The following is a 25,971-nucleotide window of genomic DNA, read 5'->3' as shown; positions in this document are numbered from 1 at the left end:
TCAAAATCTTCTAAAACATATATATGTTTATGATGATATATAATGAATAGTATTATATTTTTAATAAAGTAAAATATTATGTAAATAAAAAAACTAGTAATAAATTAAATACACAATCAATAATATTAATATTTTTTTCTATATTACAGTTAAAAAAATTACTTTCTGTAAATGTATATAAGACGGTCTATCATGCAAATTATCTGAATCTGTTCTATATGAAACATCAAAAGAACTGCGACAAAAAATGTCCCGACCGTGTAATGGCCACCCTACACACATTGTACCTCGAATTCATTGTAACAAAGATTGATAAAAGCGATATAGTTTGCGTTTTTTTTCCTCAAATTTAAATGAAGTCCCCCTCGGTGCAGTGACGCCATTTGCATGGTGTCGTTTACGTAAAATCTGTGTTTTATAATGAATGAGAGCAGGCTGTTCAAGCGTCGCTGTAAAAATAAAAATAATTGCTCTTACAAAATGATGCGGAGCTCGGGTAATATTTAAAAAAACATTTTTTTTTTAAATTAATACTTTCTTAGGAGCAATGACAGTTAAATTTGCTTCTATGTAACGTTCAAATAAAAATTTTTCTACGCAAACTGATACTTATGAAGAATAAATTAAACCTTACAATTATTAGCATTATCTTTAACTAGCAGCTTCACACGGTTCCACCTATGTTCAATCTTTGAATATTTGAACTTATTTCATTTACTATTATTATTTTTACTACAGATCTGTTCACTTACTAAAGCGCGTCCCTGCGGCAGTCGCGTTTTAAGAATTCAGGCCATCAGATGTTGGGCCTAAAAAGTATTCTGAATCCTTTTACGAAATTTCATCAAATTCGGTTTAGTGATTTGGCCGTGAAAGAGCAACAGACAGAGTTACTTTCGCATTTACAATATACTAATGAAGGGCCTTTTTTTTGCAATACCTTTTTTAATATATAAGTTGGCGGGCAAATAACCACCTGGTGGTAAGTGGTCACCACCGTCCATAAACAATGGCGCTGTAAGTAATATTAATAATTTCTTCGCCACCAACCTTCGGAACTAAGATTTCATGTCCGTTGTCCCTGTAGTTACATTGACCCACTCACCCTTCAAGCCGGAACACAACAAAGCCCTACCACCAATTGCAATACCTAATTAAATAAGTTTCTTTCAGTATTTTTTTCTAATACAGTATCCATCAGGATCATACCTGAATATGCGTTTCGGAAAAGGTTTTATATAATATTACTACATAAGTACTTGCATTTCGTAGTTCCCCCCACTTTTAATTCATCCTATTAATATGACAATGGGGGATTTCACATTCCTGTTCTAGGTACATATAAGATTTGGGTAATATATACAATGAAAGACCGATGATATTCTTGTAAATTCTGTAATTTACTTTTGTACTTCAACAATATTTTCTCATAATCTCATATTATATATTAAATAACATTCATACACAATATGAAGCACTTCGCTCGACAGTTCAAATTTAAACTCTAAGACATAACAATAAAGGCGAATATCAAATGACATTATACACGACAAATACTGAATTTTTCTACTTCATCTAAACATGTAAAAAATGTTACATTTAAACATTTCGCAAGTTGTGAGATGTGTCGATTTTAAAAATAAATGAATCGATATATAAACATTATAAAAATAAATGTAAATTATATATAAATTCGAGCGAAATACGAACAACACACCGCACAAGCTAACGACGCAACAATATATTATAATTATAACAAAAACGATTCATTTAATTTTATAATTATACGAATTATTGCAACAGTTTAATTCATTTAATATTATAACAATCATATATTTTGTTCGACAATTCATTTATTTTTTGTAATAAATATGTATACAGGATGTTCTTGATTATGACATTACATTGTAACACGCAACAAGTCGAGGAAAATGTCAACGACAAAAACATTAAATCTGAGGCCTGTTGCTAAAAGAACCAATGTCAAAAAAAAATATATTTATTCGTGTTAAAACGATGTAAACTTAACATTATTAATACCTAAAATATATAAAACATCCCATCCGTTCATTGTTTCTACTCTGGTTAATGGTAGGGTTTATTTAATTTTTTTATATTATAATTTAAATTGGTCCTTTTAGTACCACGCCATAGATTCAAACAATATAGTTACTATTATACATTTGCAATCGTCAAGGTATAGTTGTATCATAACCAGCGTATATCTTTTAAACAAGATCCGCCGCTAGCAAAACGCCAGCGTCCAACAATGTTTCCTTTAAACATATTGTATAAGAAATTTAAAGATTACTAGAAAGTTAAACTTCCCATGCAAATTGAAATTAATAATTTATTGGACCATAAAGTTCGTGAAATATATTTTAATCGACAATGAAGTGGCGCCATCTATACGCGATTGAAGTCAATCAGATTTTAATCATGTTTCAATAACTGCTTGATTTGAAGCTAATTATATGAAAACGGGGTATTTTTTGTTTATATCAACAAAAAATAACGATTTCGTGTGACGAGTGACGTTTGTAACCAGTGTGATCATCAACAGGAACATTTTATTTACACTTAGTATAACAGGATTGTATATATCTAAGAAGGCACATCGGTATATAACAAACTATTTACAAATATATGTATATATATAAATATCGTCTAAAAATATATTTTTTATCACATTTATATTATATTTATATAAGTTCAATATTGTGGTCCTTTTATTTGCCTTGAATATGAACGACTCTCGTTTGAGTCAAAGCGATTGTGACTTAACCCTACTCAATTATAATATTTAAGCTGCGCAGTTTTATTTAAAACTTATACATATATTAAATATCAATTTTTATTTAAATATATTTAAAAAAAAATGCTTCAATATAAAGCACCATGTATAATAAATATGATTACGTATTTTAAGTATTAATTTAAAATTGTGCTAATTCATTTGAAAGTAAAATGTATAAATACTTAAAATACGAATTAACAAAACTAAGTTTTTTTTTTTTAATTAAGAAAATCAAATTTCCTCACAAAAATATAATTCCTAGTCGGAGCAAAGAAAATATTTAACTTCGATGTTCAATATTCACACTATAAACATTTTTTTATTTCTAAAACTACAAAAAACGTAAGATGGACCGTATCTTTTATTAGGAAAAACCAAATTGAAGACAACACAAGAAATACAGCGCCACAAACTCATCTGGAGCGGCGACCGGAAGTAGAACTAACGACGCCATCTTGAACTGCGTGTTTTTACTGTCATAATTGTAATTCATTTTCGTGTCAATAGATGGCGTTAGTAGTATTTGCATTTTCTCTTTAAATGAGTCTTGTAAACTGATTCATACCATGAACGTGCTATGAACGCATCAAGTGTGGAAACAAGCGTGGACCCCTATGCCCCTTACAATGCATCCAGGTCGTTTAAATTATTTTATTTTCCGCGTATCATTGGCATGTCATTGTGAACTGTTTTTTATCGCTTAGGTATGTGGGCACATGGGCCACCTGATGGTAAGTGGTCACCACAACCCGGAGACATTAGCGCTTTATGTAATATTAAACATTCCTTGAAACTTGGGAGACAAAATGTTATGTCCCCAATACCGTCTTAACCATAGGGCACATTGGGCACGTGCCCAGGGCCCCCATCCTAAAAGGGCCCGAAGAACTAACAATTTACCAAATTAAACCAAAAAAATAACTAGCAAAATACATGGGTGCCCAAGAGCCCCAGCATAGCTTGAGATGTCCTCTGTGCCTGTAGTTAGAAGGGGTCTTTAAGCCGGAACACAATTATACTAAGTATTGTTGTTTGGGGGTAGAATATGTGATGGGGGATATAGCCAGACTAGCTCGCACAATGCCCTAGACTCATACTTCTTGATACGAAGAATATTTATTTACTGATGCGTTCCTAGCACGGTTATTGCATTAGACGCTGCAGAGAGCACTCTTGAGAATAGAGACATATTAAACAGCATAATAAACTTTAAAGAGGCGATGAGTTAATCTGTGCTGTGTTGCTCTTTCGAATGACAAACCGATTATGCTAGAAAGAGATAAATAGGTGTCCAACTCAACACTGGCTAAACAATATATATAAATAAGGTAACGCTTTAATGTATGATATTGTTTGTTTGAACAATTTTGACACTGTTTACAGACAGTCATTAAATTCAACGACATTCATTCAAACCGGTCCAAATAAGCATGTTGGTGTGTCACATTGACTATACCTGTTAAATCTTACTCAAATACTGGTTTTATAAACAAAATAACATCAAGTGTCAAGTTAGATTCAAGAAATGCGAAAGAATTATTTTTTTTGCCTTCAGTATAATAATGGCACCGTTATATCTTATATCTTTGGCATTTCCTTGGCTTATACATATATTATATTTCGTATTTATATATTTAGATATGTCAAACTTTACAGTTTTATAGCAAAATTATTGTCAAATATCACTTGACCGCTGGTTCTTAGTTGTATAATTGTATACGTATTGTATAAATATATTTATTGTATAATTATAAAATTTACAATATGTTTTTATATAGTATCCGATTTAGAAAAGACGCAACAACGTACATATAACAGAAGTGGGTTTAAGTTATATAGCGCCTCAGGAATTACAAAATATTATATTATTATTTTAGTGGTATGCTGAAGAGCTTTGAAGTCCATTTGAGCCCATAAGCTTTTTATTAATTATTTTAACATTAAAGATTTTAAAGTAGGTTTGAAAAGTTTCGATACTGAATTTTGTTTTTAGATTACCGTTGAATGTATTCTATTAGCAAATAACCGTTAGTATCAATATAATGGATGATTAAAATCTGTTTTTCAATAATTAACATAATTATAAACAGCAATACAATTTTTTTAAATATTTTTGTACCAATGTAAATGATTTTGATTTTCACTTTCGAATTCCCTGAGGCCCTAACCCCCCTTCGATAAATGTATAATATATCATACAGTAAAATATATACAACAAAACCTGCACTATTTGGTTCAGAAGATAACAATGATTGTATTCAACATTCGATGGAAATAAAAAATCCAGTAAAATCGATCACAATACGCATTAATATCACATGACCGCCTGAGCTCGCAGCGCCCGCCGGCGGCCGCTAGGCGCCGAGGTCCATGTCGAAGCAGGGCCGCGGGTGCGCGTGCGGGGAGTGCGGCGCGTGCGTGGCGCCCAGCAGCAGCGGCAGGCTCTCCCCCAGGCCCAGGCCCAGGCCGCCCAGGCCCAGGGACATCCCGTTCTCGGATAGGAGTGATGAGCCTGGATGACAAATATTATTAAAGTGATTTTCTAGACCATTTGATTTTGATTATTTTTTACTCGTTTCTTTTTAATTTGTATATTATCAAATAATTATTTATCATATAAATTGTGATACGATTTTTTACTGGACTGCTCTAATATAGGCTAAGAAAAAAAATGTATAACCTCATTTAATTATGATAAAGTTTGTACGTTTAAATATATCTCTGATGAATCGCAAATGGGTTACCTCGTTTATTCGAGGGCAGATACCGTTCAATTAAATAAACTTTAATTAAACTACTTTGACCAAATCATTTAGTCATGAAAGTCGGGTATTAGTCGAGAGATTATTACACGAGGCTTTGTACAATTTATGTCTACAAGTATGATTAAACTTCTAAGGTGGCTACTGAAAATCAGAGTTGAACTTTTGGGGCCATTGTGTTTGTCTATTCCTAGTTACAACATATGCTGACCCTCCTTTTTGTGTCGGTACACTGCTGTCTAGACATCTTACTATCTTAGTAATATAGTGTAGTGTGTCCTTTTTTAAATATATTTTTCTGTGGGCGTGTCACAATGTATCAGAAATAGAGTAATATGAGTTTCAATTTGAACAGGCGTTAATAATATCAATAATAGACAAATGTCTCTAAGAGAATACTAGAATTTTAATTGCCGCCGGTTGGTCTAAGGTTGCGTTTATTTATTAAGGGAGATTATAGACAACCAAAGAGCTCACCGTGCGAGAGGTCGACGTGCAGCAGCGCGGCGCCCAGCCCCAGCGCCGTGGGGGACGAGCACAGCATGGGGTCGCCTGCGGAGGGGGGACGTTGCATAAAAATATACCAAAATAGAAACTTGCATCGGCCGGGAATCGAACCCGGGCCGCCCGCGTGGCAGGCGAGCATTCTACCACTGAACCACCGATGCTTGTTAAATGTATTTCAATTTGTGATATGTATTTAAAATATAACTAAATAAGTTTTTACTCGCGGCATTGCTCGCATTTTAGAGACTGGTCGTCAGGCGCTAGGGGTAAAAGTATCCTATATCTTGCCTTGGAGTTCAAGAATTCATACCAAATTTCATAAAGTTCGGTTCAATAGTTTGGCCGTGAAAGAGCAGCAGACGAACAGACAGACAGAATTACTTTCACATTTATAATAAAAGTATAGATAAACACTAAAATAATATAAATAAAATTAATATAAAAAAAAAATTGTATATAAAAAAAAAACAACTAATCTATAAAGCTGACCGTTGACGAGTTCCCAGCATCTAGAACCGATTCTGGTGAAGAATCAGCTTACAATAACAATACATTGTCATCGGAACTGAACGATCATTTTTAAAATTTGCCCACTCTAAGATAACAGGAAGTGATTCTATGGATGCAAAGTCTGACCTCAAGAAACTATCAGACGTTGCGAGTTAAATCAGCTGGTATAAATAGTTACCTTGTGTGACGGGGTTGTGCGAGTCGTCGTCCATGAGGTCCTCTATCTGCGCCAGGTTGAGGACTGCGTCGTTCTCGTCACCGCCCAGCAGCCCAGGCGTCGGAGACAATCGCATCTGAAAATTACATTTACATATAAAATATTAAATATTCAGTAAAAATTCGTAAATCCAACAAAGAGAGACCGAGTTGTAGCAAATTTCTAAAACAATTTCAAACTAAAATCTCATATTTATTTTATTACATGTCGTGTGTGTGTGTAATTTAATGTACATACAAAACCAATAATAATAATAAATATCTAAGTACACCGATTCAACTATAGAAATAAAAACACAATAGAACGTTAAAAACACCAAAGTGCCCATAGTTCTGTCCTCAGGAGTTATACCTCACATCTAGATACTTTAATAGAACTGCAATTTTATATACATGCCGCCTTGTCAGAAATTCCTTAAGCACCTCCTACACGAGCCGAGATAGCCCAGTGGTTAGAACGCGTGCATCTTAACCGATGATTTCGGGTTCAAACCCGGGCAGGCACCACTGAATTTTCATATGCTTAATTTGTGTTTTCATCACAAATTCATCTCGTGCTCGGCGGTGAAGGAAAACATCGTGAGGAAACCTGCATGTGTCTAATTTCAACGAAATTCTGCCACATGTGTATTCCGCCAACCCGCGTTGGAGCAGCGTGGTGAAATATGCTCCAAACCTTCTCCTCAAAGGGAGAGGAGGCCTTTAGCCCAGCAGTGGGAAAATTTACAGGCTGCTAATGCTAATGCCTCTTACACTAGCTATGCCCTTGGCTCAGGCCTGTGAAACAATATTTTATTTAGCCCAGTTACTCCTTTCGACGTTAACGCTCACCGAGGTATGATTTTTAGAAATTTCAGCTTCAGGGGAAAAATGGGAGGAGTAAGATTATCCGTATGAAGTTGAGGCAAGCAGCAAGTTTAATTATAAATAACAATCAGAAAGCATCGTGGAATTTGTTTTTTCTGAATAAGTACAAGCATTTATCAAGAGATGGCGTGCGAGGCGTGATACAATATAAATATTATAATAAATTTAAAACAAATCACGTACAATATTCGTATGATCCGTTCTCTACGAGTTAACAGATATATAACAACATAAGTAACCTGTATTGAGATATATTCGGTATGTTTTTTTTTTAATGTATTTATAATGGAATAGCCGTTTGTCTTCCATCTCACCAGATGGAGAGTGTAGATGAAGATGAAGACACGCCCATCCAAAAGAAATTAAGATTCACCAGTGGTAAATACATCAACACGTACAAAGGTATACAATTTTAATACAACTTAAAACTAAATGTTAGCCTTATATGTCTTGTGGATGATGTAATGAAAGGCAATTGAATATAGATATATGTATTGTAATATAATTTACAATATTTAATTGTTACGACGATATTACACTGCGATGTTAGAATGGCGACTGGCGACAGAACATATAATAATGTATCAATTGACAATGTAGCTTATCGAATATCGACTTGTTTCTAGGTGCCATTATGGACAGTGATATTTGCTTACATTAACAAAAGATAATACGTAGGCACAAATGCATTACCTATTAAGGTGAATACCACTTGCAAAGATAAAGTTGGAGATGACAAACTTACAAACTTTTGCCTGCGCCTTGACAGTCCGATAAAGGAATGGAGATGGCTCAATCAGTTAGTATTAACTGCCGGTTATATAGAAAGGAAATCTCACCTTAACGTCCTTGTGGTTAAACAGATGATCGGTAACGGGTTCGAGGCACAGGTCCGGTTCAAGACAACTAAGTGAGAGGCCTTCTTCACGACTGAGGGGCGAACAGGAACCGAGTTTGAGACCATCTGAAAAAAAAAAATTGTCTATGATGAATGGTCATTTGAAACATATTCATTGTGGACAAATTACAATGAGTGATAATTAATCTAATTAAATTTTCAGATCGCTAATGTTCTTAAAGAGACGTACAATGTTAAAATTTAAATATACAAAAAGAATCGAATAATGCTAATTGTTTAATAAATAATAAAATATTAAAACGCTTTTAAGTGACGTAAAACGGAGCATATCTTTTCGACCTTTGCTTTGATTATGTATACTTTTAGGCAGACTGTCTAAACGGAGAACACGTCGAAAAATGGTCGACACGACTGTCGACTGCACTGCTTTACTAGTTTGCGTGTATCGACATACACGCACACTAGTAAAGCAGTGTGACGTTTGGCGAGTGTCAAGCGTTGATGTCACGTTTGTTTTAGATCTCTTGTTTATCTAGATGTGAGATGAAATATGTATGTCTGCGTTTTCAATCACTATGAGAACATAAGTGCAATTATATTTACGATGCTATTAATAATGAAGTATTTACTAACCCAGTGCGTCTAAGGCGGAGAGCGCCTCCCCGGAGGGCGTATCCCGCAGGAGATCGGGGGGAGGTTCGCTGAGCTCCATCATCGGCGACGGCTCTGTTTTAGGGAGGACCACCTCCTAGAAAGTAACAATTTTTTATTTCAATAATACTTTCTCAAATTGTTAACATTTTAACGGTTTAAATCAAATGTATGAGAACAAAGTAATACTTTGAAAAAAGGCAGGATCGTCGCCAACCAATATTGTAGTGCAGCAAAATGTTGCAAGGAAAGAACACAGAGCGAAATTTTAACACACATTACAGCAGTAGCGTGGCAAATAAGGCTGCAAGAAGTGAAGTACTCACGGGCGGCGGCGCGGGGGGCGCGGGCGGCGCGGCGGGCGCGGCCGCGTCGTCGTCGTGCTGCGGCGACCAGCCCTCGCTCAGCGGCAGCCCGTGCAGGCGCGCCAGCCGCTCCAGCTCCTGGGGGGGGGAGGGCAGTCAGTACTTTGGTGACCGGACAGCGATGGCATACATACATATGTGCTAGATATATATAGTGCTATTTATATTCATTTTCTATTTACTTACGATGATAAATGGGACCAGCTATTCGTACAAATTAGCACTATCAGAAATTTTAACCGCGCCGTTTTTAATAGGGACCGTCGACTTGGAACTGAGACGTTGTCCCCGTAGTCACAGAAGGCCACTTCCTCTCAAATGGAACATAATTTTTTCGACAAGGAGTACTATAATGCCCAGACATGGGTGATATGACCAACCTGTATCCTTAACATTAGTTTCCTGTTGTGCAGTTCGATTTGCTTCCGCCTCTGTTCGCTTTGCTTGAGCCGGTTCACTTCGTCTCTCAAACACTTGATGTAGTCCACGCTGCTCTTGAGGATCGTCCCCTTGTTGGGTCTGACGTCTCTTATGACTTCGTAGAAGGGGTCGTTGGTTTTCGGTAACAGGGTACCGAGTTCTTTTATTCTGTCGTTTATGTTAAAACGTCTACGGCGTTCGACTGGAATAAAATAAATATATTTGATTAAAATGTATAAAAAACAGTATTATTTATGGTTAAGTTTTCTCTGTATATCTGTAAATAAAAAAAAATGGAACACAATTGCTTCCCTTTAAAATTGGAATACAATATTAGAAAAAAATAGGTATTGAATTAACAAATCAATGTATGTTTAATTGGTCGAAATACGTACTCAGTTATTTGGCAGTTCTCGGTAGAATCTACTTCCAATCTTGTACAATGCAATAAGTGCTTTTAATAATTATTCAATTTTTAAATTAGTAAATTTGACCAGAAATGCAGAGGTTACACAAACAGGACAAAACCATAGTTTTTCTAGGACAGACTTGCCCAAACATTACTCCTTTGGAATGGATGTGGCTGGTTAACAACCACCATTCTTGGGTTTGTAAAGCTCCTAAGGTTTATGACATCAGAGCTCTAATAGCAATCAACTGAATATGTGATCTAAAATACTCACTCATATTATGATTGTCTTTTTTTTGTCTGTCCTTCGCTAATGCGTGCATGTCCGCATCGGATAGGAGTGCACAGTCTCCCGCCACGGAGCTGGCTGTAGACGCTGGCTCTGATGAGGATAGAGGTCCAGCTCCACTGTCCAGGGATAAGATGTCTTCTAGGAACTCGTCTGCCTAAAGACGAATTGGAATGATTGAATTAATCATCGAGTCTACAATATTTTAATACGATCTTCGCGAAGTAGAACTTTAAAAGCGAAATAAAAAGAACAGTTTTATCCAAGTTTCATAATACTTACTTCTGAATTAGCACCCGCAGAACAAATTCCAGGACTCAAGAGACTGGATGAGGAGGCTCTGTCAGGGGAAGGTGCTCGCGTGCCAAGTTCTGGCGCGCTTTGCACAGGTGCGCCTCGGACTGCGCCTGCCACCTGAAAACAGTACATATTATTATGCCTTATTGGTCTTCGAAGGTTGTAGACCTTATGTTCTTTCTTTAAGCCACATTTTCGTCCTTAAAAAGTGACTGCAACAACCAGAAAGTGGACGGTTTTAACATTTCTGTGGCTCGGAAAATACGTAAAGTTCGTGTCTATGCCTGAACTCCCGTTGCGTCAAATGGCCGTCCCATTGCATTACAAGAGTGAGGAAATAGAGAGTACACCTGTGTTTACGTACACCCGTGTCCATTATAATACCTACTATGCAGTTTGCCACCGAGATCAAAAAAGGTATTGTAAACATCATTATTATACCTATATTACTAAGAAGATGAATGAGAAATGGACGAACAGACATACAAGTTAAGCAAATTAACATCGGCATATGTCAACGTAAGTTATGAGTTCCCCTGTATCTTCTAAAACACTGCTAACTCACGTTGCATGTAGTAGATTATCCAATAAGCTGGTAGTAACTACCCACTTATCCAATCAGGTAATAGCGTCGGGTTTGCTAAGTTAAACTTGCTACTGAAGATTTTCAAGAAATTGTTCAGGTAGTTTAGAGAACCAGAGAGTAGAATTTATGTTAAAGATTGGAACACATTCCATTATAGGTACCATGATAGTCCGTTATATATTTTGTAGCATAGACGGGCGTTCTAATTAGTCACCACTACCCATATATATTAGCAACTTATGAAATGTTAATAATTTCTTCCATAATCAATAACCAATCATCAACCCTGGAAATTGAAATGTAACTCACCCTTCAAACCTACACACTACGGAACAATAAAAAGTATTGCTGTTTCGGTTTGTTTTATATAGGATAAGTGGGTGGTATCTACCCAGACAAACTTGCACTTAGTCTCACTAAGTGTGAATTTCTTATATAGCAATTGGATATGATTTTACTATTATAAAGACAACTGAAAAATGCTAGAACATTCAGCGTTATAAACAACTATTACTTATAGATATAGGTAATCTACCGATAAAATAATAAAATTTATTAATATTATAAATGTACTTTCTGTCTGTCTGTCTGTTGCTCTTTGACGAATGTGATAAAAATTGGTTTGAAGCAAGCTTGAACTCCAATTAAGGACATCGGAAGCTATCTCTTCTAGCAAAGTTTCCAACACTTTGTTAAATGATACAATATTATTTATAGATTTCATCACAACAAAACTTTCCTAATATTCGAAATTATATGTGTTTAGACAAATCACCTGTGGCTGTGGTGTGAACGACTCGCTGAGGTACTGACGCACCTGGCTCTTCTGTTTCTGGATCACGTGATACCTGGTGGGATTCTCCAGAACTGTTCGCACCTGAAAAATAATTAATTATTGAATAGCTTTATATCTACTGATACTCTAGATTTAAAATAAAACAATTGACATTTAAAAAGAAGACAGCTGAAGAATTTGTTCAGATATTAAGGTGTATGACTTTGTCAACCAATTTGTTCCGAAAACGTTACTGACTTTACAACATCGCCCTTGGGAGTGGATAAGTGACGCTTAACGTAGCTGAAACTGAGGAGAAGCTATATCCTACTAGTACTTTTTGCAGATGATACATCCCTTATTTTTAAACTCGACAGAAAAATAAACAACTATGACGTTGTAAGCAGTGCTCTGTCTCGGTTTCTTGGTTGGTTTGACATAAATAATTTGGTACTAAATGTATTTTGTTTTCTCTGCCAAATGTCAAGTCAAATTCTTCTGCCGTCATAATAATGAAAGGCTTGAGTTTGTTGAGTCGACGGCCTTTAACCTTAAAGGGATAACCCTTGACTCCAAACTTCAGTGGGGCACCCATTTGTATGTCCTAGCAGGGAAACTAAGTAGTGCCATTTACATTTGCAACAAACAAACAAACCAAACAACTTTTTCGGAAGAAAATAACACACCTATCCTGTACTTGTCTGATATTTATAAGTCCTAGAAGTTAAGTAGTTCCTAATTTAAACTTCGACTACCTTGCTGGTCTAGTGGCTAGATAAAAGGCCACAGATCTCGAGGTTCCGGGTTCAAACCCCAGGTTCGGAAGATAAAAATTGATTGGGTTTTCTGTTGAAAAATTCTCAATAACTGTCTGGAAGCTAAAAGTGTGTACATTCCGTGCCTCGTAAATCCCTTAAAGTTGTTGGTTCTGTGCTTGAACTCTTTCTAGTCGTGTGGGAATAGAGAGTGCATCTGTGTTGGCCCACACTTGTGCTCTATAACATGTCCTGCGTAGCTGTGTGGTCTCGTGGCTGGCGAAATAGGTCAGGACGACGTCAGATATTTAAATTATGTATGGAACTCAATATATAATAGATGGTAAGATTATGTATTAGTGTACCTGCAGCACTTGTGGCGGTAATTCCACGTGTGGCGTGATCCGCGGGACGTCCGTCGGACTTGACTTCTTTTTATCTTCATTGTCTTTGGACTGACCTGCTTGCTGTGCCTGAAAATGTACATGGAGGAGTTGAAATAAGCACAATAATCCATAAAAGACTTCTCGTTATGAGTAGAGGAGATCTTTGCCCAGCTGTGGGATTTTATTTACTGATCAACAAATGTGTATAAATGCAACGTTTGTTTTTCTTTAATATTAATTAATTTTGAGGGCACTTACTTGTATTTAGTGGGTAATAAAAAAATATGTTAAAATAAAGGGCAATCATTTGCAATAAAATGTTTTAGTACGACATAAAAATAATCTTTATTATGATATTAAAGAAAATGTAGACGCTTTTATAGTTATAAAAGCGAAATTAAGGTAAAATACTTCGTTCAAAATTTGGAAGCGATAATAAAGTCTGTGGTCATCTACACTTATATATCACACACTGTATACTATATATGTATGTTTATATATCACATAAAAAGTCAAAGACGAAACAGTTCCGTTACTTTTTCTTCGTTGCCATTCAACAGATTTTTTATTGTTTTGAAATAAAAAAGCAAATAGCTTTAGCATAAGCAATATTAAATAACGTTTTTCACAAATTGACAATTATTTTGAATTTCGATCATCGGGCGGACAGTTATAAATTTAAAGCATTTCTTAGTTGACTTTTAAATGTCGTGACAACAATAAGAATTCAGAACACAACAGTCGATAGTATCTATAGCCCTACACTACTTATATTTGGTAAAAAGTAAGTACGTTACAATAATTTTACTTAAGACCGCAACTCACTTGTAATGATTCTCTGCGTAATTGCTCCTGCGCATGTTCTCGCATCAACTGTTGCTTGAGCTGCGTACGCGACGTCGGTGTCAGGGTCTTGAATGTGGGCGGACTGTAACATAAAAAAAAAAAAACATTTTTTAACAACAAACAAATATTGCCTTGATTTGTGAATTATCTTACAAAAGCCTAGAACGTGCTCAATGAATTTAGTGATTAGTTCATACAGATGCAGATCCTGAAATTTTTGGTTCAGACCCTTGTTCTGACCAATGTAAGGTTTTATAGGGTAGTTCTCAAGAAATCGGTAGTCGATATAATTATACTCCCTACTAAAAAACCTTAAATTATTGGTAATGCGTCTGATTTCTTTATATATTAACCATCCTATTAGACTATGATAGTGCGCGTAAACACAGCTGTTCTGACAACACCTGCACAATTATTGGCAACTGCGATAAAAATTCTGTCAGGTCACTAAACTCGAACAAAACAAAATTTCTCCGTTCTGTGGTTACAATATCACGAGCCATTTGCACTTATCAAAATAAATACCCAAAATAATAGGTTGCACAAGTTATCAGCATTCAACCGGCATTATGACAACCTGTTGAGTTTTTAAAGTACCAATAAATATTCAACTCGGGGCCGACCCCGACACGTATTAACGCGCCGGCCTATCGATCGACCACCTGATATATTTGATAGATTCTCACATATCAACATTTATATATATTGTTGAGTGTATTCGGCGGTTCTTCTCAGGTCGTCTCAGGTGTTTCTTTCCGAATTGTATCGAAGTTTAATTTGACTTCGATAAAGTGAAATCAAAGATATACACAATGACTTCGTACGCTTGAATTCGCGTAAAAATTTAAGTTTTGACAGTCAAACCACGGTTCATGAACACTTTTGTAAACCAAAGATGTACTTGTGTTATGGAAATCAGAAGTAACGACGGTACCACAAACACCCAGACCCAAGACAATATAGAAAACTAATGAACTTTTTCTACATCGACTCGGCCGGGAATCGAACCCGGGACCTCAGAGTGGCGTACCCATGAAAACCGGTGTACACACTACTCGACCACGGAGGTCGTCATATACCAGATATCACCAGTGTTCCGGTTTGAAGGGTGAAAGAGCCAGTGTCACTACAGGCACAAGGGATTTAACATCCTAGTTCCCATGAATGGGAATATTGGTGATGTAATTGCTTAATATTTATTACAGCGCCATTATCTATGGGGTGGTGATCACTTACCATTAGATGGGTCATTTTTCTCTATTTTTATCTTCATTTTTCTCTATTTTAACTGAAATAATATATAGTGAGGAAAACTGGATGAGTCCGATAAAAAAATATTGCACGTGTATCGTTAGTAATCCGTCAAGTTTTGTTTTAATTTTATTTTATACGTAATTTTGATACCTACTCCTTAATTGCGAAAGTCTTTTTAAGATAATTTATGTATGGCTGGCCTTTTAGAAAGGACAGCGTCTTGATTTAATTTAAGATTATTTTTATGTCACATCAAAAGGTAAGTGCAACAGTTTTGATAAAAATAAACAAAATATTTTATTACATACATAATAACGGAAGAAGTACGGTAATGTTCACGATTTGACCGAAAATGGAATTCCAGATTACACTCATATCGTACAATTAGTCAACAATTAAACACGACCGGAAAAAAAATCTCAATACAATAATCCGTTTATCTGGACCGACCCGAGATTTGAATCTAGGACCTCGGGATTTATAGTCGTATAGGGTAACCAATAACCACTCTACTGTAAAGGCAATCAATACAATGAATACAATTAGAGAAAAACTTAATATTCAATTAGTTATCATGTAACAAACGAAGCAATTATAATTTCTATGGCTTCTATTAAAGCGATGCAGCGGAATAAGGGCAAAAATGGCGTGTCAGGTGCGCACGCGCAATCATATTGACTCAATTAACGGTCAAGGTTCGTCTGACGCACGAATGTCGACCGTATGAAACAATATACGTGAAAACAGGTACGCTTATATACTAATAATACAATACGTCTAATACATAAAGGAATATCTTCTGAATACGAACAGAAACTATTGTATTAAAGGAATACGTTACTGCGCTAGGCGCCACTAGCTTCAAACAACACCTTTGCATAAGTAGTGATGTTAGATAAATAAAGACTCAACGGAAACCATTAATAATCCTACGAATACATACACAGACATAGACTTACTTACTTACGTAATTCTATATCTAACGGAGCATTGTTGTACAGCGATCGTTTTTGAGGAGTAAACAACAGTTAAAATCGTCTATAAGATTAATAAAATACGCTTCGTAGATCATTTTATGTAAGAAAAAGATTAATATCGATATCGATTAAAAGATTTCATATCGATATAGATTTAAAAAAAATGTTTTTTTATTTTAATGTTAAAACATACTTTATTCAGTTAGACCATGTAAATACAAATCGTATGTTTAGGTCCCTCTATTGCGTTATAAGGAGCTAATAGCTCTTTTTTTTTCAAATAAATGTAACGGAAATCTTCAAATCGTCAGTTTCTCGTAATCGAATCGAAACACAATCGTAGCCGTTTAGCCGTTTTCATGTTTTAGAAACGCAACAGTCCTATTGACGTTCGATCAAAGTTAGATCGGAATTTAATCTGGATATTGTTGTACATTATACCTACATAACATATTTTATCTTTTTATAACACAGGTATAAGAACGAGATACTACCTGATGATTAGTGGTCACCACAGCTCATAGACATTAGCATCGTAAGACATTTTAACCATTCCTTACATCGCCAATGCACCACCAAACCTGGGAACTGATATGTCCCTTGTGCCCAAAGTTACATCGGCCCACTATCCCTTCCGGACACAACGCTAACCGCTGCTTGGCGGTGAAATATATGAGTTGCTACCCAGACGGGTTGGCCGAAAGTCCTACCATAAAGTAAATATTTTCAATATAGACGAAAGAACGGATTTAACTCTAATAGTGATCAAGCGTATAGACGACGACTTAAAAGCAAATGTTGCAGAAGTATTCAATCACATAAAATTAAGCAGTTACGTCGTATAAAATTTGGTTATTCTTTTTCTATTTCTTTTGGTTGACAATCTGAAATTAAATCAGATAATGAGCTTCTAAGATTAAAGTCGGTTTCAAACGTTTCAAGCACTAACATAACTTATCATACTATTTAACATTTGATAAATTTAACACGCAATTCGAACCAAATCGCATTAAGGGATTGTCTAGGCTTTTCTTCTTTGATGGATTCCGTTAAGATAATACATGGAATATTTGACGTTAAACATAGAAAACGATAACTGAAATAGGAACGACATTAATCCCTGATTACAATAGTTTTTATCTGACCTTCAGATGTTACTTGACATTCGATGACCTTCTAATAAACAATGATAAATTTTACCCTAAATTCAGTTGAATCGACAAAGTTTTTGTAATCTTTGACCTTATGGCTGGCTTAAAAACGCGAAATTCGGTTCTTTTTTTGCATAAAATTGCAAATTCTTCAAGTGATAATTTTGTTACTTTAATCGCCCTTTGATTTCGACAAGGTCAAGTCTGTGCGAGATTTTGTCGATTACATTTTGAATGAACACACTTATGCAATTTTTTAATATTATTACTTGGTGCTCCACGCGCATTATATGTTATATCAGAGCGTGATGTTTTATAAGTTATCTATATAGTATAGAACTACTAGAACAATAATCACAAAACTTATATCAGATGAAGCGCGTTTAGGAGACATATAATACAAATTTTCGTCCGAGGTTTTTCACGCGTTTAAGATTAGTATGTAGGATTTAGGTATAAAAAGTAAGCAGTTCCTTCCAAGCTTGCTCCATAACAAGTTTCATCAAATTCGGTTCTGAGGTTTACCCCTGGAAGAGTAGCAGACGTACAGATAGACTGCCAAAGTTACCTTCGCATTTATAATAAATTCGTCTCTAGGAAGGTTCGACCAATGTTCAATACCAATCACTTCCTAACCATAATCATCGTGGTGATTTCTCCACAGTTCTGTTTTATCAAGTCCTAACCGGAATTCAATATTATCGATAAACAAATTTCTTATTCTTGGACTTATGCCATGACTAACTTCATCCTTGAGGGTGACAATTTCGCGACTTCATCAGAATTCAGCGCACGTGGTCTCGATTTCATCGTTGTGTGATACGCTTAGAAAATAATAAAAGTTTTGTGATGAAATAACGGGAGAGTGACGTAGACCGTTTGACAATTAATATTAGATACATTTATATTTGGACAATGAAACGACTTTATCGTGTCTTTGTGATTTATTTCAAACAACTTTAAGGAAGGAATGAGCAGGATGTACAATAAAAAGTATTCATGTACTGTTATAAATACATAAAGAATCGTTTATGTCAACGATCGATTTATTGAAATATTTTTTTGTAATATTTTGTATTTACTTGTAATATATTATGTTTTAATGTCAATACTAAATTTGCTTCATTTCTCAGATTTTCTGGAAATTTCTATAATATTTTAAAGAAAAAATCCGACGCATCCATTCCATTTTTGAATATATAATTTCCTTTGTCATCAATATTAATAGCAGAGCGTGAAGTTTTTAAAATCTATTGTTTTGCAAAAGGCCAATGAAATTGAAGAATGCTTCTTAAACAAAAAGAAAAGTATGCTATTACATATGCAGCGACGAAACGTCAGGTCAAGTAGACCATTTGTATGTTACGGAGAGACTCATTAGGCGTGAACGTGGAGAATTGCTCGAGTTTACAATTTTAATTCCAAGTTTTAACGTTCGGATGAGTTAAGTGATGGGTGATGACTGTGACCATGAGGGAACAATTTGTTTAACCACCATTATAATAAATGTCCTCTCTGTGATTAAAGTACTTAAGGGCTCTGCAAAATAAGATCGATTCGCTAACAAAGTGTTAATTCATCATCAGATATTCTATTACCAAATGAATACATATACGCTGAAACTTGTCCTTTTAATGCATATGTGCACAGTTAAGTCTTTATATTCTTGAAAAGTAATTACTTCTAGTGATATCCACAGAGGGCACAAATACTGCTCAAGTGAGACTCATTGTGAGAATCACCATCAGCAATTATTTCAGTGCGAAGTCTGAGTGAGCCGGTTTAATATAACAAATACATTAAATTACGATATCTAGATTGAAATTTATTTTCAGACAACTATGATTTTACTTCTTTTCTCTCGCTTTTCTGTAATCTCTGTGTGTGTAGCGCGCACTAATAAAGCCAATGAAAATGCTCTGTGCTAGAGTTGTCTGTGAGATTTTGTCAATCCATTTTCTGAGATCATATAATGGTGCTTATAATGTTGCTTATTACCAAAGTGATATTACACATCATAATGTTGTCTTAGATTTTCGCGATTATTACATATTGAAATAAAACTAGTTTTTTAACGGATTTAATCGCGTATATTAATTATTTTATTTTAACATCCCGACGTTTCGAGTCTGCCCGTGACCACGAACACTGCAAAGTGCTCGAAACGTCGGGATGTTAAAATAAAATAATTAATATACAGTCTGCCCGTGCGCACGAACACTGCAAAGTGCTCGAAACGTCGGGATGTTAAAATAAAATAATTAATATACGCGATTAAATCCGTTAAAAAACTAGTTTTATTTCAATTACACATCATATTTGTCTAATATGTGGTTAAGCTCTTGTTTAGCTGGTCTCTTAAATAGTGAAATTTACTGATTGTATGATCGGATTTACAGCAATACATATCGAAATACTCGAATTTACATAATGTTAACGATAATAATAAATATCTACATATTTTCAGAGTAATTTTATTTATACTAGTTGCTGATACTATGCTGAGTTCTGAAAGTACGTAAATATTTTTCTAAATTATTTCATCAAATACTCGTACTCTACAAAAGTGTAAATGAATAAAATAAATTACGTAATTTATAAAATAAATACAGCATTACCACACGTTAAATCACTAAAAATACATGTTTGTTTGTTATTGTAACGAATACGCTTCTTTTTGATAATCGTATCTGTAATGGTGATAAATAGTGTACTACTGAATTACCAAAAATTTAAAAAGCGAAGAGGCATAACTGTTTAGTTACACTTGTGACCGTTTTTTTTTAAGGTACAGGGGAAATCTTTGAAGGATAACCGGGCTCTGGAGGAATTTGGTCTGCGACGCAGTTTTACAAAAGCCTACGAGATCTTTTAAGATACGCATCATCAGCTCTTTTCCACTCGAGGATCAGCGGAATTCACATGTGATCATGCTATTTTACACACTATGTTATGGAAGTTTGTGATCATACTCTTGAGATTCGAGGTTAGTGTACGTTCTATATTTTAAAACCTAAACGTGCGCGCTGATCGCATCGTTAAAACAACTCCACTGTCTAGTACCCCAATATTCCAGGCGGACATAGTGAAGTTACCTACGAAGCGATGATAGTGTTAAATGATAACTGTCAATTGCCTAAAGTGATGCTGTACAAGGTATATTTGTAGTTTTCATCAGCAGATCGTGATGGACATGTTAACGTGTGTAGTTGACAAGGACGATTACAGGCTACATTATAGATTTACGTCTCCGATTACGTAAATATATTTTCGTAAGCACTAGCAAATATGGACAGGAATATATTTATAAAGTAGGCAAGTTTGGTAAAGTAGGATAACTTTAAGGCTCATTATGGTATGACTCTCATGTGTATGTATGACTGCTGTGTGGTACTAATCAAAACTCATCCTTCAGACACATGAGTCTGATTCAAAAAAAAGTTAAGTGCTATCACACAAATGGCCTTTCACCTCCATAAAGTCACCTCTACCTCCTGGCAGAACTCGGCATCTGCTCGAAAAAGTTTTTATTGATTTAAAGAACTTGGTTTAAAAATCACCGGATCACTTCGCTTCTATATCTCTGAGACAAAATGAACCTTTCATATGTTGAAGGCAGATTGTTTTCAGATAACAATGAAGTCATTAAATTTATTCGACTTTTATTGAGAATAACTATTTTTATGGTTTGAAAAGATACCTATCTACTAACCGTATTTAATAGAGTATATTCAATACAAAAATAGTTTCAATATCGATTTACAACCCGAAGAGATTAACACACCGAGTTGTTATTATAATAATCTTAATCATTTCACTATGTTTTTTATGGTATAATTTGGCGGACGAGCGTATGGGCCACCTGATGTTAAATGGTCACCACCGTCCATAGACAAAGGCGCTGTAAGAAATTTTAACCATTCCTTACATCACCAATGCGCCACCAACCTTGGGAACTAAACAATACTGAGTACTGTCGTTTAGCGCGGTAGAATATCTGATGAGTGGGTGGTATTTAACCAGATGTGCTTGCACAATGCCCTACCACCAAGTGCAGTGCACAAATGTTTTCATTCCATGGTCTTTTAGGTCTCCTTGAATAATATTCAATAGGAATGTTTTATTTCCCTTGGCTGTCAAATCAGAATAAATTTTCTCTATTGATTATTAGCCATATACTATGCAGTCATAAGTTCATATCGGGAACACAATATACTATTATGTAAGACTATTTCGTATGAAACAACTGTGTGTGTGTGTGTGTGTGTGTCTGAGACGAACAGACGTCACGAATACGAGCTAATTAAATACACATAGTTCGTAATATATAATCAATCGTTATCGAAGCACTTATAACAGTATTCACGCAATTTACAACATAATCCTAAATCTTAAATATTTCTGATAAAAAATCAATTAGGTATTTTCAAACATTAATTATACCTGTCAATGAATATGATGATGACCGAAATCGTTATAAATATTATAATTGCTGTAACTACTAGCCTGTAAGCTTTACTCCAAATACGGTTTAGGAACACATGTTGCACAAACAAACATTCATTTTTATAATAGACAAAATATAGCAGATGTTGTCCTGCCTTTGTACATATATTAAAATGTTCGTTGGGTTTTATGCAAGCTCTTCTGGGTAGGTATCTCCTACTCATTATTTACTCTACCGCCAAGCAGCAATACTTAACACGTAATATTGTTGTGTGAAATCGGAACACAGATTGACTTAGTTGGATACTAATAGTTGACCAAAAACCTTGAGAAATAAAATGTTGATGCATGCACAGTGTAATTTATTGTTACATTAACAGCCTGTAAATTGCCCACGGCTGGGCTAAGGAATCCTATCCCTTTGAGGAGAAGGTATGGAGCATATTCCACCACGCTGCTCCAATACGGGTGGGTGGAATACACATGTGACAGAATTTCGTTGAAATTAGCCACATGAAGGTCGATGTTTTCCGTCACTACCGAGCATAAGATGAATTATAAATAGAAATTAAGCACATGAAAACTTATTGGTGTTTGCCTAAGTTTGAACCCGCAATCATCGGTTAAGATGCACGCGTTCTAACCACTGGGCCATCTCGGCTCTACATTAATAATTTATTTATTTATTGTTAATTAATACTAATTAATAAATTTCTTACAACGCCAGTATCTGTGAGCGACGTTGTTCACTTACCATCCATTGGCTAAATGTGGCCTGGCCTATCTGTTACAAATAAAAACAACAACTACATTTTTAACTAATCACCTGTATCTGTTTTCCAAATGAAATATATTCGAAATCAGCGATTATACCATATCATTCAAGTTAACCTTAAAACGACAAATAAACTGTCCGTAAGACGACTCGTAGCCTTTATTTACGTACAATTGTTTAAGATTATAATAATAGAATGATAATAATTTAACGTGATTTGCCGTTCGCATGAAACATGCAAAGTCCGTGAGAAAATCTAACGAGATGAAACGGATTATACGAACAATTGTGAAATACTATAAACCTTAATCAGCTGGTCGTAATGTCATTTTAAAACCATAATAACTCAGCTGTACACGATGGAGTTACAATTGCTGGTATAATGGCTGCTTGGGATGTCACCGGATCGAAGGACCATGTTCAAATGCCTGGTTGACCGGATGTTTGTGATTAACACAAGCAAGTAACTGATTCATTATTTTATTGGTGATATTATATATAGGTGCCGGAATTCAAATTCTATATCAATCAAGTATCTCGCCTTATTGCCTCCACTGGTGAAAGGTGGAGGTTAATTTTTTGACAGACGATCGGAATTGCATTTCGACGGGAAACTGCTGCTTGCATTCGTGCCACCATTGCGCGCGGTTTTATTGTAGCCAGTCTGGGTTGGTACCCACTCATCAGATATTCTACAGCCAGTATTGCTGTGTTCCGGTTTGAAGGGTGAGTGAGCCAGTGTAACTACAGGCACAAGATATAACGTATTAGTTCCCAAGGTTGGTGGCGCATTGGTGATGTAAGGAATGGTTAATATTTAGTACAGCGACATTGTCTATGGGCGATGGTGACCACTTAACATCAGGTGGCCCATTTGCTCGTCCGCCTATGAATACTATAAAAAAAAGTTTATCAGAGATTGTTATATTGTTATTGTTGCGGGCTGCACAAGACCGGTCGTTGTGGAGATCTTTGAGGGAGGCCTATTTCCAGCAGGCGACGTCCTTCGGCTGAGAGAGAGAGAGAGAGAGAGAGAAACAACAAAACGAACACTGAAAGCGTGATTTAGAAATTTATATTATAAATACAGCGACATCTATTGGGAATTTGTTGCTACCTTATACAATTGTATGAGTGCATCTTTTTTTTTTTTATATCATAAGGTGGCAAACGAGCAGGAGGCTCACCTGATGGAAAGTGACTACCACCGCCCATGGACATCTGCAACACCGGGGGGCTTGCAGGTGCGTTGCCGGCCTTTCAGGAAAGAGTACGCTCTTTTCTTGAAGGTTCCCAAGTCGTATCGGTTAGGAAAAACCGCCGGCGAAAGCTGGTTCCACAGAGTGGTTGTGCGAGGCAGAAAATGTCTTAAAAATCGCGCTGTTGTGGATTTTCGGACATCTAGGTGGTGCGGGTGATATTTAAATCTTATATGATATGATATCTTGATAATATAACCCACTTATAGCACAACTTAAACACTTATTAGGAGAGAGGTTAGAATAGTAATGTTATCAACACAATCAACATAACAATTATATCGAGCGTATCACACGTGGAGTTATTATCGAAGTTCGGAGATTTTAATGCACTAAGCATTCTTTATCGTATTGGGATATTACAGTAGTTATATACATGCGGAGTCGAGACGGGTCGCTGCTCTTGCTAACAATTCATTTGCGATTACTATGCGAAGGAAACATTATGGCGTGTTTTAAATTTCGTTCCAACAAAAAAGGTTTGTACTATTTTATTTTAATTCGCTATGTGCACTCTCAGCTAGGTTCCATTCCCCTTTCTGTGTTACAAAAAAATGTACAATATTAACCTCTGTATGGCTTTTTATAACAATATTAAATTTACTAACAGTATTTAAAACGGGATATTTACCATGTTTTTTATTATTATTTGGTGGAGCTCGATATTTCGACATTATCTACGAATGTCTAGTTCACGAGACTGACGTTTGCGGGTAGATGTTGACGGCATTAGGAGTGTCCATATCGGACTACCTCCTTTCTCGTACGTTTGCTGCGTAAACACTGGTTACCACTACCAATATTAAATTTATCGTTACCAATAATAATAGGAATATGTGTGCGTGTGCAGTGTGCATGTGTATACGTGTAAAGAAACGTTCATGAGCAAAAGGTTACGCAATAAGTGATTTAATAGATAACTATGCTAAATATACTTGTTGACTTCCACGCAGGATATATTACATAAACATATATAATTGTATTTAACTAACATAGCTTTGTATTTTAAATGTCAAAAAACTACTGAGTTTCTTCCCGGTTCCTCTCGATAGAATCTACATTCCGAACCAGTAATAGCTTCACCTAATATAGTTGTAGAGTACTTGTAAAAATCTACTTGAATAAAGTATATTTTGATTTTGATAATCTCACAGTCCTATTCCAATATTTAAGCAATATGCTTAAAAACGGTGTGTATTCCGCCAACCCGCATTGGAGCAGCGTGGTGGAATATGCTCCAAACCTTCTCCTCAAAAGAGAGGAGGCCTTTATCCCAGCAGTGGGACATTTACGGGCTGCTAATGCTAATGCTTAAAAACGGTCACGGTAAAATTTTTCTTCACGTATTAATATATAGAAATATTACCTTTTATGTTAATGTTATGCTGTAAACCTTCTCCTCAAGGGAGAGGAGGCCTTAGCCCAGCAGTGGGAAATTTACAGGCTAACAGCCTGTAAATTTCAATGTAATTGTTAATGTTACCGAATTGAGTGTCAGTTCAGACCTCACTATTAGAGACCTTCGACCGACAATTCCCAGTTGAGCGAGTAATTAGGGGCCGGTAGTGATGTTTTTCATACATCATCATGCGTGTTATTATGAGATTGCCTCTGTCATCATTGTTTGTTTTGCTCTTCCTTTACTTTATATCTGTAGTCAGAAATCTGAGCTAACTTTATCTAGTTTCTAAGGTTGCATATCGAGTAAAATGTTATTGTATATGTTTTTTAAGTAGTTGAATTTTTAATGCTAGGGAGAGTTGTAATTCCATCTCGTGCAGCCCCAAATCTGTCTCCAGTTTTTCCAGACCC

General features: G+C 35.6%; 1 protein-coding gene and 1 non-coding gene across 4 annotated transcripts in view; both read right to left on the bottom strand.

Moving 5' to 3' along the window:
• Positions 1 to 3,008: 3,008 nt before the first annotated feature.
• The window catches only part of LOC125073816 (transcription factor EB), a 150,659-nt gene continuing 127,696 nt past the window's right edge, over positions 3,009 to 25,971 (bottom strand). For all 3 annotated transcript variants that reach the window (XM_047684899.1, XM_047684901.1, XM_047684900.1), the window contains 12 exons: positions 14,277 to 14,379; positions 13,431 to 13,538; positions 12,311 to 12,412; positions 10,935 to 11,066; positions 10,638 to 10,809; positions 9,915 to 10,156; positions 9,496 to 9,612; positions 9,152 to 9,266; positions 8,499 to 8,623; positions 6,755 to 6,869; positions 6,037 to 6,111; positions 3,009 to 5,309 (listed from right to left, as the gene is read on the bottom strand). In XM_047684899.1, the coding sequence (XP_047540855.1) occupies positions 5,152 to 5,309; positions 6,037 to 6,111; positions 6,755 to 6,869; positions 8,499 to 8,623; positions 9,152 to 9,266; positions 9,496 to 9,612; positions 9,915 to 10,156; positions 10,638 to 10,809; positions 10,935 to 11,066; positions 12,311 to 12,412; positions 13,431 to 13,538; positions 14,277 to 14,379 (1,564 nt within the window). In that variant the 3' untranslated portion in view covers positions 3,009 to 5,151. The remainder of the gene's footprint in view (positions 5,310 to 6,036; positions 6,112 to 6,754; positions 6,870 to 8,498; positions 8,624 to 9,151; positions 9,267 to 9,495; positions 9,613 to 9,914; positions 10,157 to 10,637; positions 10,810 to 10,934; positions 11,067 to 12,310; positions 12,413 to 13,430; positions 13,539 to 14,276; positions 14,380 to 25,971) is intronic.
• On the bottom strand, positions 6,157 to 6,227 carry Trnag-gcc. Its single transcript has one exon. It is a non-coding gene; the product is annotated as a tRNA-Gly (tRNA).

This window comes from Vanessa atalanta, chromosome 25 (assembly GCF_905147765.1).
Source record: "Vanessa atalanta chromosome 25, ilVanAtal1.2, whole genome shotgun sequence".
Taxonomy (NCBI): domain Eukaryota; kingdom Metazoa; phylum Arthropoda; class Insecta; order Lepidoptera; family Nymphalidae; genus Vanessa; species Vanessa atalanta.
The sequence above is the reverse complement of the archived record's forward strand: the minus strand, read 5'-3'. Positions and strand labels throughout refer to the sequence as shown.